This window comes from Apodemus sylvaticus, chromosome 1, assembly GCF_947179515.1.
Source record: "Apodemus sylvaticus chromosome 1, mApoSyl1.1, whole genome shotgun sequence".
In the NCBI taxonomy this organism is placed as follows: Eukaryota; Metazoa; Chordata; class Mammalia; order Rodentia; family Muridae; genus Apodemus; species Apodemus sylvaticus.
The window spans coordinates 117,058,940-117,076,260 of record NC_067472.1 but is presented as its reverse complement, the minus strand read 5'-3'; the positions used below and the strand labels follow the sequence as shown (position 1 = coordinate 117,076,260).

At 38.1% G+C, this 17,321-nt stretch overlaps 1 protein-coding gene across 1 annotated transcript in view; it reads right to left on the bottom strand.

Annotated features, from left to right (window-relative positions):
• The window catches only part of Tmem135 (transmembrane protein 135), a 212,116-nt gene that overhangs the window by 160,025 nt on the left and 34,770 nt on the right, over window positions 1–17,321 (bottom strand). Inside the window, exons 3-4 of the mRNA XM_052159103.1 lie at window positions 17,215–17,307; window positions 7,062–7,095 (exon numbers count right to left, since the gene is read on the bottom strand). Coding sequence (XP_052015063.1) covers window positions 7,062–7,095; window positions 17,215–17,307 — 127 coding nt within the window. The remainder of the gene's footprint in view (window positions 1–7,061; window positions 7,096–17,214; window positions 17,308–17,321) is intronic.

The window sequence follows — 17,321 nt, the reverse complement described above, 5'->3', positions numbered from 1 at the left end:
CAGAAAACATCTTCAACAAAATCATAGAAGAAAACGTCTCTAGCCTAAAGAAAGAAATGGCCACAAACATACAAGAAGCCTATGGGACATTAAATAGACTGGACCAGAAAAGAAAATCCTCCCCACTATATAATGATCAAAACCTTAGATATACAGAACAAAGACAATATTAAAAGCTGTAAGGGGAAAAGGACAAGTAATATATGAAAGCCGGCCTATGAGAATTACACTAGATCTTTTTAGTTTTTTTTTTTTTTTTAGAATTTTCAGAATTCAGTCTTTTTTTAATATTTTTATTTTCTATATTCTTTGTTTACATTCCAAATAATTTCCCCTTTCCCAGATCCCCCCTCCCCATATGTCCCATAAACCTTCTTCTCTCCACCCATTCTCCAATCACCTCCCTCCTTTTTCTCTGTCCCTATATTCCCCTCCAAGGCTAGATCAATCCTTTCCAGGATCAGGACCCTCTCCATACTTCTTCCTAGGAGTCATTTGTTATGCGATTTGTGCCTGCAGTATTCAGAGCTTCTGGGCTAATTAATATCCACTTATCAGAGATTGCATTCCATGTGTATTCTTTTGTGATTGGGTTACCTCACTTAGGATGATAGACAAAACGGCAACCAACAAATTGGGAAAGGATATTCACCAACCCTACATCTGATAGAGGGCTAATATCCAATATATACAAAGAACTCAAGAAGTTAGACCCCAGGGAACCAAATAACCCTATTAAAAAATGAGGTACAGATCTAAACAAAGAATTTTCACCTGAAGAAATTCTGATGGCCGAGAGGCACCTTAAGAAGTGCTCAACATCATTAGTCATTAGGGAAATGCAAATCAAAACAACCCTCAGATTTCACCTTACACCAGTCAGAATGGCTAAGGTCAAAAACTCAGGAGACAGCAGGTATTGGCAAGGATGTGGAGAAAGAGGAACACTCCTGCACTGCTGGTGGGGCTGTAAGGTGGTACAACCACTTTGGAAATCAGTCTGGCAATTCCTCAGAAAACTGGACATGACACTTCCGGAGGATCCTGCTATACCTCTCCTGGGCATATACCCAGAGGATTCCCCAGCATGCAATAAAGACACATGTTCCATTATGTTCATAGCAGCCTTATTTATAATAGCCAGAAGCTGGAAAGAACCCAATGTCCCTCAAAGGAGGAATGGATACAGAAAATGTGGTATATTTACATAATGGAATACTACTCAGCAATTAGAAACAATGAATTTACACTAGATCTTCAAGAGAGATGCTAAAAGCCAGAAGATCTTAGACAGATGCAATACAGACCATAAAAGACCTCAGATGCCAGCCCAGGCTACTATATATAGCAAGTAAAACTCACAGTCACCACAGATGGAGAAACTAAGACATTCCATGTAAAAAATGAATTAAAACAATATATTTCTATTAATCCAGCCCTATAGAGAATAACTAGAAGCAAAACTACAACACAAGGAAGGTAACTACACCCAAGAAAATACAATTTATTAGTTATCTCACAACAAACCCAAAAGAAGAGAATCCCACTCATATAATATCACCTCCATCAACAAAAAGAAAAGGAACTAACAATCATTAGTCTTTAATATCACTCAAGATCAATGGACTCAATTCCCCAGTAAAAAGACACAGGTTGACAGACTGGATACACAAACAGGATCCATCATTTTGCTGCATGTAAAAAACACACCTCAGCAACAAAGGTGACAGTATCGCGAAGTAAAGGGCAGGAAAAAATGGTTTGCAAGCAAACAGTCCCAAGAAACATGCCAGCATCGCCATTCTATTATCCAATAAAATAGACTTTCCACCAACTGTAATCAAGGCATGGGAAGGACACTTCCTAGTCTCAATTCTGAATATCTATGCACTAAATGACAGGGTACCCACATTTGTAAAAGAAACTTTACTAAAGCTCAAAACATTGAACCTCACACAGTAATAGTGGAAGAACTCAATACCACGCTCTCACTAATCAACAAGTCACTGAAACTAAACAGACAGTAAAATTAACAGAAGTTATGAATTAAAGGAATGTAACATATATATATATATATATATATATATATATATATATATATATATATATATAACATTTATTCCCAAACAAAAGAATCATCTCAGCACCTCTTATAACCTTCTCCAAAACTAACCATATAAATATAACCATATAACCATAAAAGGCTCCAAAACAAGCCTTGACAGATATAAGATTGAAATAATCCAACGCAGTCTATAAAATCACCACAGATTAAGGCTGGACTTCAATAACAACAAAAACAACAGAAAACCCACAAACTCATGGAAACTGAACAACTCTCTACTCAATAATAACTTAGAGAAGAAATGAAGAAAGAAATTAAAGACTTTCTAAAATATAATGAAAATGAAGGCACAGCATACCCAAACTTAGGGAACATAATGAAAGCAGTGTTCATTCATAGCATTAAGTGCTTTCATAAAAAACTGGAGAGAGCATACACTAACAACTTAACAGTATATCTGAACAAAAGGAAGCAAAAATACCCAAGAGGGGTAGACAGCAGGAAATACCCAAACTCTGGGATGAAATCAACCAATTAGAAACAAAGAAAATGATACAAAGATTCAACAAAACAGCTGGTTCTTTGAGAAAAATCAACAAGATGGATAAACCCTTAGCCAAACTAACTGAAAGGCTCAGAAACAGTAACCAAATTAACAAAATCAAAAATAACATAACAACATAAACTGAGGAAATTCAAAAAATCATCATATCTTACTACAAAAGTCTATGCTCAACAAAACAGAAACATCTAGATGAAACATGATTTTCTAGACAGATACTACATACCAAAGTTAAATCAAGACCAGGTAAACTATATAAACAGTCCAATAACCCCTAATGTAATAGAAGCAATCATTAAAAGTCTCCCAACCAAAAGTAGCGCAGGGCCAGATGGTTTTAGTGTAGAATTCTACCAAACCTTCAAAGAAAAGCTAATACTAATACTATTGAAATTACTCCACAAAATAGAAACAGAAAGAACACTACATAATTCATTCTATGTTGCCATTCTGAGACCCAACAAACCATAAAAAGACCCAACAAAGAATGAGGATTTCAGATCAATTTCACTTATGAATATCAATGCAAGAAAACTCAATAAAATTCTCATAAACCGAATCCAAGAACGCAACAAAACTATTCACTATGATCAAGTAGGCTTCATCCCAGGAATGCGGGGATGATTCGATACATAAACATTCATCAACATAATCCATTATTCAAACAAACTCATAGAAAAAAATCACATGATCGTTTCATTAGATTCTGAAAACGGCTCTGACAAAATACAACACCTTTCATGTCAAAACTCTTGCAGAGATCAGGAACTCATAGCACATACCTAAACATGATAAAAGCAATATACAACAAACCAACAGCCAACATCAAATTAAATGAGGAAATTTTTGAAGCAACAACACTAAAATCAGGGACAAGACAAGGCTGTCAACACTCTCCCTATCTACTCAATATGGTACTCAAAGGTCTAGCTGTAGCAATTGGATAACAAAAGGAAATCAAAGGGAATAAAAATTGGAAAGAAAGAAATCAAGGCATCACTATTTGCAGATGATATAATAGTATCTATATAAGTGACCCCAAAAATTCTACCAGAGTACTCCTATAGCTCATAAACAAGTTCACCAAAGTGGCTGGATATAAAATTAACTCAAAGAAATCAGTAGCCTTCCCTTATATAAATTATAAATGACTGAAAAAGAAATTTAAGAAACAACACCCTTCACAATAGCCACAAATAATATACAATATGTTGGTGTAACTATAACCAAGCAAGTGAAACAACTGTATGACAAGAACTTCAAATCCCAGAAGAAAGAAATCAAAGAAGACCTCAGAAGATAGAAAGATATCACATGTTTGTGGATTGGTAGGGTTAATATAGTGGCCATGCTACTAAAAGCAATCTACAGATTCAGTGTAATCCCTATCAAAATTCCAACACAATTCTTCACAGGCATGGAAAGATCAAGAGCAATTCCAAACTTCATATGGAAAAACAAAAAACCCAGGATAGACAAAACAATTCTCAACAATAAAGGAACTTCTAGGGAAATCACCATCCCTGACCTCAAGCTGTACTATGGAGCAATAGTGATTTAAAAAAAAAATCACATGGTACTGGTACAGGGACAGACAAGTCAATAAATGGAATAGAATTGAAGGCACAAAAATAAATCCACACACCTATGGACACATGATCTTTGACAAAGAAGCCAATAAATACCATACAGTAGGGAAAAAAAGCATGTTCAAAAAATGGTGCTGGTCTTACTGGTGGTCTGCATATAGAAGAATGAAAATAAATCCATATTTATCACTTTGTACAAAGTTCAAGTACAATTAGATCAAGGACCTCAACATAAAACTAGATACATCGAATCTAATAAAAGAAAAAGTGGGAAAGCCTCAAACACATCGGCACAGGGGAAATTTTCTGAGCAGAACACCAATGGCTCAGGCTCTGAGAGCAACAATTGACAAATGGGACCTCATGAAACTGAAAATCCTCTCTAATACAATGGATTAAAGCATACTGTCAATAAAACAAAAGGGTAACCTACAGACTCGGAAAAGATCTTCATTAACCCTACATCTGATAGAAGACTAATATCTAAAATATACAAAGAACTCAAGAAGTTAGACTCCAAAAAAACAAATAACCCAATTTAAAAATGGGGTACAGAGCTAAACAAAAAATTCTCAACAGAGGAATCTTAAATGGCCCAGAAGCACTTAAAGAAATGTTCAACATCCTTAGTCACCAAGGAAATACAGATCAAAATGACCCTAAGTATCCACCTTACAAAATCAAAATCAAAAACTCAAGTGACAGCACTGGCTGGTGAGGATGTGGAGAAAGAGGAACACTCTTTCTGGTAGGATTGCAAACTGGTACAACCACTCTGGAAATCATTCTGGTGATTCCTCAGAAATCTTGAAATAGTTTTACCTGAAGAACCAGCTATACCACTTCTGGACATATATACAAAAGATGTTCCACTATACCACAGAGACATGTGTGCTCCACTATGCTCATAACAGCTTTATTTGCAATACGCTGGAAATAACCCAGATCTCTCAACTAAAGAATGGATACAGAAAATGGTTTGTTTACATAATGGAATACTATTCAGCTATTAAAAGCAAGGACATCATGAACTTTTCAGGCAAATGGATGGAACTAGAATATATTATTCTGAGAGAGGTAACCCAGACTCAAAAGGGCATGCATGATACATACTCACTGTTAAGTGCATATCAGCTACAAAGTACAGAATATATATATATATATATATATATATATATATATATATATATATATATATATATATATATATATATTTGGTTTTTTGAGACAGGGTTTCTCTGTGTAGCCCTGGCTGTCCTAGAACTCACTCTGTAGACCAGGCTGGCCTCGAACTCAGAAATCCACCTGCCTATGCCTCCCAAGTGCTGGGATTAAAGGTGTGAGCCACCACCGCCTGGCGAATACTTATGATATAACTCACAGACCATATGAAGTTTAATAAGAAGGAAGACCCAAGTGAGGATGCTACAATTCCACTTAGAACAGGGAACAAAATAACCAATGGAGGCAGAGGGAGGGAGGAACCTGGGTGGGAAAGTAGAGAGGAACAGAAAAATGGGGAAGGATCTGGCATGGGGGAAGACAGGAGAGAAGCCCAGAGGGCCAGGAGAATGAATGGAAATATGCACTTGTGGGGATTGGGGGTCTGGGGGAACATCTTGAAAGTCCCAGAGACCTGGGATATGAGAGGCTCCCAGGACTCAATAGGGATGACCTTAGCCAAAATGTTTAACAGTAGAAAGATGGAACCTAAAGAGACTACCTCCAGTAGATAGACATGAAGCAGAGACTGAAGAAAAAGCCATCTAGTGACTGGCCCAACTTGGGATTCATTCCATGGGCAGGCACCAAACTCTGACATTATTCCTGATGCAGTGCTATGCTTGCATACAGGAGCCTAGCATGTCTGTCCTCTAAGAGGCTCTGCCAGCAGCTGATTGAGACGGATGCAGATACAGCCAACCAATGGCCTGAGATTGGAGACTCCTATGGAAGAGTTACAGGAAGGACTGAAGTAGCTGAACCCAGACCCCTCATAGCTTCCAGAAACTAAGCCACCAAGCAAAGAGCATACATGGGCTGGTCCATGGCCCCTGGAACTTATGTAGCAGAGGACTATATTGTCTGGTCTCAGTGGGAAGGGATGTACCTAATTTTCTGCAGAGATTGATACCCCAGAGAAGAGGGATGCTGGGGGACAGGGGTCAGGTGGAGCGGGGAGCATCCTCTCACAGGTAAAGGGAAGGAGGGATGGGGTAAAAAAAAACTCTGGGAGGGCCAACCAGGAAGGGGAGACAACATTTGGAATGTAAATAAATAAAATAATTTAATTAAAAAAAAAAAAGAAAGAAAAATGCTATGACAAGGTTAACTGGTGAACATGCGGCAGCATCTGGATTATATGTGCACAATGACACCACGTGGCACTGGTTTCATTCCTGCAGACTTGGGAATTTAGATGATTATGTTATTACACTCAGTTGCAATGTTAAAGGTTTATCATGAGAAGTCATCCTTAACTCATTTCTCCCATGATAACAACAGCACAGGCAGAGTAGGAAATTAAACGGGGTGAGAGAGCAGAAGCTACAGGTACAAACTTGTAACTCATCAAAGACCTAAAGATAGAAAAGAAGAATGCCAAAGGGCAGCAGCAGTGAGTGGATTCTCTTCTCACATAAGTGAAAGTCACTGTGACAGAAACTATGAAGTGGGATCAGGTTCTCCCAGCCATTCAACACTAGCCATCAACATACACAGGAAATGCTCAAATGCAAGTTTTTCCTTCTTCCACTTTAAGAAAGAAAAGAAAAGAAAAGAAAAGAAAAGAAAAGCCTAAGGGAATTTTTTTTTTTTAGAAAAAAGAAAAAAAACCTTTACTTACCAAGTTGGCCATATAAATTGTGAGCAGCCCTCTCCTGTAAATAATTTTTAAAAAAGAAAGATTAAGCTTTGATCTGACTTTTTAATCACTTTCATTATCAAAAGATATCAAAGATAGCTATGATTAATATTTCCAAAGCTACACATAGGCAGTATGGCTTAAAACTTATGAAATAAATTTAGAAAACCAGAGTTCTAGTTAACTTTTATTCCCTTGTATCTTATCACTAAAATGAAAAACCGAATTACATATCTGCTCACCTTTTGTTAAACATAAAATTGTCTAAAGAAAATTAATTATCCACTTATATCTTAGCAGTAATCAACCTAATTGGACCTAAGGCCTGCTGACAGGAAAGAAATCTTGCCTGGTACTAGAAACCTTGTCAACTACTAGGGTTACTAGCCCTAGTCAGGGCTAGTAAGGTCAACAATCTTAGGAGAGAACTTATTCAACCACATTACTAAACCAGCATAATTCCTAACTTCATTATAAATACTTTCTCTCATATCCACAGATTAGTGTGGCTCTCACCCCTCATCAAAGAAGCTACTATTTTTAATAGATGGAGACCATCACAGAACACTGGTTAAAACGCAGAGAGAAAGTATATGATACCAAGCCCCAGAGGACAAATTTTCACACACACACACACACACACACACACACTAACCTGCTGAATTTGTTTAGCATTGCTTATATGTATATAATTTTAAGGCTGATGAGTTGGTATTGGCTAACAACTTCCCATTCCTGGAGAAGACTATTATAAGCAAAAGCTCACTGAGACCTGAATATGTATTATATGTATATGTATTATATACATAGAAGCAATGCTAAACAAATTTAGCAGGTTAGAGTGTGTGTGTGTGTGTGTGTGTGTGTGTGAGAGAGAGAGAGAGAGAGAGAGAGAGAGAGAGAGAGAGAGACTAACAAGGGAAAGAGGCCATAAATTTGGGGTGGAGGGAGCATAGGAAGGGTTACAGGAAGGGAGAAATGATGCGATTGTAATTGCATCATCGATATGAAAATGTGTTCAGTCAACCTAAGGGTAAGATCAATATTTTCGTACACTATGAACTCAGGGATGGTGCCTCCTCATCTACTGCAAATGTTTCTCAGCACACACACATATGCATGCACACATACTTACATATATGTACATGTGTTAGTATGTGTATGTATATATGAATCACTGCTGAACCAGAGAGATGGTCCATAAGGCAGAAGTACCTGGTATCAATCCTGACAACCTGAGTTCAAACCTCGACCCTCACAGGAAGGAGAGAACTGACTCTCAATGTGGTCTAACCTCAACACATGAGCATGTGTGCACACAACACTCACACAAAATCTTTGTATGTTTTAAGTCATGATAAGATCTATAAGGTTGCTTTTATCAAGTTGTCAATTATAATTTACAGAAGCATAATTCCCTGGGCTTTAAACAGATACACATACAAACATGAATGAACTTAAATATAAACGCTTGGTTTGCGACAGGGTCTCTGAGAACCCATCTATCTTCTCCTTCATCGAGGGCTTTTTAAAAAGGAGTCACTCAGGTCATCAATAACAAGCTTGAAGCTACTCTGATTGACTTATAAGCTGAAAAGCAGAGGAAAAATTTAATGTCCACTCTGAATTCTGTATCTCCAAAATTAGGGCCCCATACTTATCATGATAAAACGGAGACACACCTATAATGGGTTAAGAAGATATGCTCAGTTTAAAAAGGCTCATGCCGTCTGCTCTGAGAGTAAAGGCTTAGAGACGCCAGGGCAACCACTGCTCCCATTCCTTAGGATCACACTGACAGGACTATGTCCAGTACCCCCAGAGGCTTTGCTCTGGCCACATCCTGTTTCTTTGGTATTGTCAGAAGACAATAGCAGTTCCTGGGTGCCAAGGACAAGGAGGGGTAGTTTGGGGCTTCTTATTAGTACTGACAGCACAATTTTAAATTTTCCCTTTTTAAAATACTTAAAAATAACAACATCAAAGTCCCTCCTGTGCTAAACCCCTGACATCGAGCTGAGGGAGAAAACGGTGTCAGCACTAGAAGGGCCGCCTCACTTTGTTCCATCATTTCCTCCTGGCTTGTCCCTAGGTGCTGAGCAACTTGGTCTTGGGAGCTGCAGTAGCCCAGGGGCCACAATAAGCAGCTTCAAAGAAGTTCCCAGTGTATATCTGGCTGGACCCTCAGGGGTGGCCCTCTGCCAACCACCAAAACCTAGTACCTAAGAGCCAAGTGAGATGTGATGCCGAACTCTGTGGGTATCCAAGAGATTCCTTCATGCCAGAATCCTGCTCACTCTGTGATATCATAGATCTTACTTTCCATCAGTTCAATAGAACTGATCTTGAGTAACAACAGGCTTGAATCTACTCGTCTCCTTCCTCAGCAGGATGTAGCCTATTATACCCAGCACAGTATCTGGCTCACTTAGTTCCCTGGTCTATCTCACATCTTCTACACTTTCCTTTGTATTGGCTACACATTATAGTACTGTTGTCCCCTGAGGTCCTCTTGTAGCTTGGACAGAAACTCATTCACTAACCAGCTCAGCTCATTCTCCGTGGCTCATTTCAACTCATATTCCTTGTCAGCATTGCTGACAAGATCCTAAGAACCTTCCTCTGCCTGGAATGATGATTTTTTTTTCAGGGTGAATCGTCACTGCTAGCTGCCTATAGACCTTCAGTTCAATAGCTTCAACCCTATCACAGGAGGAGGTCATCATGGTATACTATTGAGGAAGAACAGCCATAACTCCTCCCACTTTTAAAAAAATGGATATTTTATGTATTTACATTTCAAATGTTTTCCCCTTTCCCAGTTTCCTCTCTGCAAACCTACTAAACCATCCCCCCCTTACCCTGCTTCTATGAAGGTGCAACCCCACCCACCGACCCACCTACCCACTCCCACAGCCCTAGCATTGCTCTACAGGTATCCCATTTGTCAATTCTTGATCTTAGAGCATAAGCCATTAGTGTTCTGTTCAGAAAATTTTCCATTGTGCCCATGTGTTCGAGATTTTTCCCCACTTTCTCTTCTATTAGATTCAGTGTATCTGGTTTTATGTGGAGGTCCATGATCCACTTGGACTTGAGCTTTGTACAGGGAGATAAGAATGGATCAATTTGCATTCTTCTCCATGCTGACCACCAGTTGAACCAGCACCATTTGTTGAAAATGCTGTCTTTTTTCCACTTGATAGTTTTAGCTCCTTTGTCAAAGATCAAGTGACCTTGGGTGTGTGGGTTCATTTCTGGTTCTTCAATTCTATTCCATTGATCTACCTGCCTGTCACTGAGCCAATACCATGCAGTTTTGAACACTATTGCTCTGTAGCACTCTGCTTCAGGTCCAGGATACTGATTCCCCCAGAAGTTCTTTTACTGTTGAGAATAGTTTTAGCTATCCTGGGTTTTTGTTATTCCAGATGAATTTGAGAATTGCTCTTTCTAACTCTATGAAGAACTAGTTGGGATTTTGATGGGGATTGTATTGAATCTGTAGATTGCTTTCAGGAAGATGGCCATCTTTACTATATTAATCCTGCCAATCCATGAGCATGGGAGATTGTTCCAACCTAAGCAGCTGACCAGAGGCTACGGAGAGCCAAGCCAATATCAATAGTCCCCCACATCCCACTCACCCCCCCTACTGTGTGTCTGTCTGTCTGTCTGTGTCTCTCCCCCACTCCTCTCTCTCTCAAATCTTTTAAGCTGCCGCACAAAATTTTAGCAGCTACACTAAAATCACTGTTATATCAACTAACCCTATAATCACAGCATTTGCACAGCTATAGGAAAAAGAATAATTAAATTTGTATAACACTTCAGCAGATTAAAAAGTACATCCAGCCCAGATACTAAACAGTGGCATCTTCCAAAGCCCTACTGTCACTTCTCAATGAAGGAATAACAGGGCTTCATTTTGAACTGCATATATTCTTTAGCCAATCCTTGGACTAATACTGGATACTGCATTTCCTGACGTTACTGTGGGGTCTAGCTGGAACATTCTAACGTCGCAATTCTAAATACATACATTTGTTATTACTAAAGACACATATAAAGCATGTTTACATCCCACAAAGAGAAAAGGAGATAACAGAAACAATGGCAGATCCTGAACAGAGTAAGTCTATTTCCATTAAGACTACTTGACTACCTCAGAAATCTGTTTGAGGTGTAACACAGCAAAAGAGTGTGAGTACTCGCCCTTGGAAGCATCAGAACGCAAGACAAACTCTCAGTCTAAAGGACAAGTGCAGAATCCCATTCTGTCACAGGAATGTCCCCTTCACTGAACAGGACAAGCACATCAAAGATTGTGGCAAAACCTTGCTATAGAAATACAAGTATATCAAGAACTTAGAGACCAAACTCACAGGACCCTTTGATTTGCATATTACATCCTGTTTATCTTTGCTCTGTCTGCTTAAATGGTTCTTAACTATTTTACTGCTTAATAACTCAAAAGGCATAATTAAAATGAAACCATAGTTTTCATTTAATCCATCTTTAAGCATACTATATTAACTTATCCAAAGTAAAACTAAATATCAAAGCAAATTCCACAGCAGTTCTGAAAAAAGAAAACCAATCAGAACAACTTCTTTCTGGCTGAGAGGCACTTCCTGGAGTCAGGGAAGAAAGGTTCCTTCTTGGCAGCCCTCCTAGGGGGAGCTAGATGTTACCAGGCTTCCAGCTGGGCTACTATGAACCCCATTCTCCGTGGCACAAGTTTTTAAAGCAGCCTTGGAAATAACTTCAAACTCTCTCAGAAGTTCACAGTGATGTGATTAGCACTCACCTCAGTGTCCCTCTTTCCCTTGGTAGGAGGAACTAATTGGCAAAGAGCCCTTAACTATGGGAGGACTGGTAGGTGGCTGGGATGTCAGAGTAAAATGATAAGAACCAGGGAGAAGGAAGAAGGGGGGCGCACGGCAGGAGAACATAAAGGCACATGCACAGGTATCTACTATGCATAGAGAAAACACAGATAAATGCTCTTTCTACATTTGCATCTCACAGAAACTAAAGTGATCACACAGCTGAGCAGCACATGAGCCCATCATCAGAGAAATATCGTCAATAAATGTTTCCAAGGTTAAAAACTGAGACTACAAACATTATTACTTCAAAAAAACAAAACAAACAACAACAAATAAAATACCCAAGTACTATTTCTGACTAACCCATCTCCTTCCTGTTGCTCTCACTCAAAGAGATTCTGACAGTTGCTGAAAATAAGACACTCTCTTCCTAAGATTCAACCCCAGCCTCTTTCCTGGGATTTTCTATGGCACTGCAGAGGAAAACTTCCAATTTCATTTCACCACCTCCTTCCCCCTAAATCGAATCACATTTCTGGCCACTTCCACCTGAACACTGTTATTTCTCTGTGAATTAAAACCACAGTTACAAGTCTGTCTTCCTCCCATAATAATAACAGTAATGACATTTCATTTTGGTACTAAATTAATGATGTTGAAATATGTTTAACTTAAGTTGTAAAAATTAGTAATAATCTATTAGGGATCTTGATATTTAGTACAACCTTAACTATAAACTGATAACACTTAAAATATACTCTTTTAGGGTCAAATGAGTGACTAATTTTAGGTAACCACTGAACCAATTTCTTAAGAAAGGGAACTTATAAAGATATAAAAAATATTTACTTTTTCAGTTTTAAAGTTGTATACAGAAAGTTGTGCATACACACTGACACAAAGATAGATAGATAGATAGATAGATAGATAGATAGATAGATAGATAGATAGATAGATTGATTGATTATAGATAGAGGTAGGTAGGAAGGAGGGAGGAAGGAAAAGAGGGAAGAAAAAAGACAAGAAATGACAAGACAAATTGGCTTTAATCAAAATATTTTTGTATTCTTAAAGACATGATCAAGAAAGTAGTAAGGCAAATGCACAAAACATCGTAGAATATTTGCAAATTCTAGATACAAGAGACATGCAATCAGAATATCTAAAAATAGCCACACTCAATAGCTAAAATGTTAATAATACAATAAGAAAATGGCATTTCTTTATAGAAGATATTAATTAAAAGATGTCTGGTATCACTTGCCATTTGAGAAATGCAAATCAAGATCACACCAAGACACCACCTTCCACTCTGCAAAAGACCCTCCCCATACTGCTAGAGTAACTAAAAACTAAGTAGCCACTTAAATGAACAACGGTTCCTCAAAAGGTTAAACATGGTTGCCAGGGCAAGCCAACATTTTACAATTTTACAGCTATTTTTATAGCTAGGCTCATTCCCCAGGGAAGTGCAAACATTCCAAGTACATACAGCAATATACATAGACAGGGCAGCATCATTCACAACTTGAAGCCTAGCGGGTCTGGAGCTCCAGAGCATGGGTGCTCCTTCTGAGAGCCAGAACAGTGAAGCAGAGACGCACAGCAGAGCCTGACTCCCATCAGCTGAGCGCACAGCATCACTCCCCAGCGGCCGCATCCTGTGTGATCACTAACATGAAACACTCATGGAGGAAAAATGCAGCCATGAAATTGACTGGTGATTGCCTAGGGCTGGGTCAGTTGGGGAATGGCTATGACCTATTAAAGGGGCTTCAATGCGGGTGAAAATAAAATTCTTGGAATTGACTGTGGTAAAGGTGGAACAAATTTATGAGGGGATTCTGGGTTGTTTCCAGCTTCTGGCTATTACACATAAGGCTGTGATGAACATAGTGAAGCTCGTGTGCTTGTGGTAAGGTGGAGCATCCTTTGAGTTATATTCCCAGGAGTGGTATAGCTGGGTCTTCACATAGAACTATTTCCAAATTTCTGGAGAATCACCAGATTGATTTCCAAAGTGGTTGTACCAGTTTGCAATCCCAGCAGCACTGGAGCAGTGTTCCTCTTTCTCCAAATCCTCGCCAGTATGTGCTGTTGCCTGAGTTTTTTATCTAGCCATTCTAATTGGTGTGAGGTAGACTCTCAGGGTCATTTTGATTTGTATTTCTCTGATGACTAAGGTCTTTGACTATTTCTTAAAGTGCTTCTAGGCCATTTGAGATTCTTCTGTTGGAATATGTTTACTGTACTCCTTTTTTTTATTATTAAAAGTTCCTAGCTCTTTTTTTTCTTTAGATTTATTTATTTATTTTATGTATATGAGGACCTCATTGCTGTCTTCAGACACCCCAGAAGACGGCATCGGACCCCATTACAGACGGCTGTGAGCCACCATGTGGTTGCTCGGAAGTGAACTCAGAACCTCTGGAAGAGCAGTCCGTGCTCTCAACCACTGAGCCATCTCTCCAGCCCTGTATTCCATTTTTTAATGGGGCTATTTGGTTTTCAGGAGGTTAACTTCTTAGTTCTTTATATATTTTGGATATTAGCCCTCTATTGGATATAGAGTTAGTAAAGATTTTTTCCCAATCTGTAGGCTGCTGATTTGTCCTAAAACACACATCGTTTGCCTTACAGAAGCTTTTCAGTTTAATGAGGTCCCATTTATCAATTACTGATCTTAGAGCCTGAGCCATTAATGTTCTATTCAGAAAATTTCCCCCCTGTGCCAATGAGTTCAAGGCTTTTTCCCACTTTCTCTTCTATTAGATTTAGTGTATCTGATTTTACATTGAGGTCCTTGATCCACTTGGACTTGAGCTTTGTGCAAGGTGATAAATATGGAGCTATTTTCATTCTTCTACATACAGACCTCCAGTTAGACCAGCACCATTTATTGAAGATGCTTTCTTTTTTCCACTATATTTTTTGGTTTCTTTGACAAAGATGAAGTGTCCATAAGTATGTGGCTTTATTTCTGGGTCTTCAGTTCTATCCCACTAATCAACCAGGCTGTTTCTGTACCAATACCATGTGATTATTTTTTTAATCACTATTGCTCTGTAGTACAGCTTGAGGTCAGAAGTTCTTTCATTGTTGAGAATTATTTTGGCTATCCTGGGTTTTTTGTTTTTCCATATGAAGTTGAGAATTGCTCTTTCCATGTCTGTGAAGAATTGTGTTGGAATTTTGATGGGGATTGCATTGAATCTGTAGATTACTTTCAGGAAGATGGACATTTCTACTATATTAATCCTGCCAATCTATGAACATAGATCTTTTCATCTTCTGAAGTCCTTTTCAATTTCTTTTCTCAGGGATTTGAAACTCTTGTCACACATAAAGATCTTCACTAGTTTGGTAAGATATTGTATATTATTTGTGGCTATTGTGAAGGGTATTGTTTCCTTTCTCATTCCATTTATCATTTGTATAAAGAAAGGCTACTGTTTTGTTTGAGTTATTTTTATATCCAGCCACCTTGCTGTATATAAATGAAGCTATAATGAAAACCTTAATTGGTTATAAACAAAGGAAACCCTGCAAACAACACTCTTGGGTAAGGATGCAATCAAAGAATGCCAATAGCAATAGGCTCTTTTATTATTTTAGACTAAGTGCAAAGTAATTCCTTACCAAAGAAGTAACACAGCCTATGATGAAGGAATTTCCAGAAAAGAACATTAATTAATTTATTATAATTATAATCTATAGAATATTTATAGCAGTGGTGAGGATATCCAAAGGCTTAAATATTAAAAGCAACACAACTTTAACATTAGAATAAACACAACTTCAAACAATAATGCTTACACACAAAAGCAAGGAAGAGGTATTAGTTTTCTTATATGTGGAAGCATTTGCGATTACACAGGAAATTGTCTTGATAAAGTTTCAGATAAAGGGTACTAATGTCTATAACATGCTTTCACATGATAAGCACACACAGCCACATATGTACACATGTGCACTCACATGCAAACAAAGTGAAATTGTGAACTGCAAACTGCTGACTCCAGTGGTTATATGGGAATTTGTGCCACATGCCCTGCTGAAATGGGCACATAACTGTAAACTACCTGCTTAGGGGCTAACAGTCAGTAGTAACACGCTGATTAAAGAATGCTTATGGAGAAAGGGCTGTCTTTTTTTCAGTCCTGCAGCCACTGATGAGTTGCCCATGCTCTAGGAAGTAATTTCCCACCCAAAAGGAAAAACAGAAACAAACAAACTTAAAGTTTCATGCATCTCTTGATATGCTTTGCTTTCAAAAGCAATATTTGCATTTTAAAACTGATTCGAGATGCCATCAGCCGAATAACTCTTTCATTACTTACAGGCAAAAAACCAAAACAAAACAAAAACAAGTAATACTTACCACACAGACAACTGTGTTCTTCTAATTATTTTTTCCATAAATTAACTAAGTTATCTGAAAGTATCACAGACTGTCACTGCTTCCATTTTCCGGTGAAGAAGGAGACAAGCAGGTGACACAGTTAATGGTGGAGCCAGACTATTAAGCCACAGGCCAACTCTAGAGTCCACCTGAACTCTGTACTATGCTGTCCCTTGAGGCAGAATAAAACAGGTTTTGAATTTTCAGACATTACAACATCTACCAGGTCTCTGAGTTTAGCAATCCAGGCAATGACAAATACACTCTTAAGAAAAGCTTCAACATCAACTACCTCTGACTGAACCACTTATGTAAGGTTCTATGGTATGAATGAGTTCACATGGAAAATTGTATGTGATTAACAAAAAACAAAACAAAAAAACAAAAACAAAAAAAACCCAAAAACAAACACAAAAAACCCTGTCCAGAAGATTCCTTATATAATACAACTGGTATGACAGGTTGTTAGTCAATGACCCTGCAGCAGAGAACAGATCTGGACGGAGGGCAAAACAAAATTTATTATTAACTCTCTTAGATACGACAAAGATGCTGTATGGCTAAGAAAACAGACTTCCACCGGGATTTGCATATTCCAGTGCTTTAATTAGGCTGTTATCACAGAACCTTCTTTTACTTTGGTAAAAAGAAAATGGCATTTCTAGTCTCTATTTTTATATTTATATTTCTTTATTTTTGTATTGTATATTTATAATATATTTATTTTATAGACAATAAGCATAGTGTTCATATAAAATTAATTTTCAATCAAATAGCTGCAAAATGGAAAAGATATGTAGGGACAGATTTTTCATCACTGGGCAATAATAAGTAATAGGCAAGAATAAACTTCTCCCCAGGAACTTATCCTCTATTAAACATGTAGATGTGTCAAACTTACCTGCTTTTTCTCTCAATTAGAATGGCCACGTATGAGGCTGGCAGAGCAGCACCAAAGCCAGGAGTCCATGAGTAGAATTTTCCAAGGATCTTCCTGAAATTCAAATT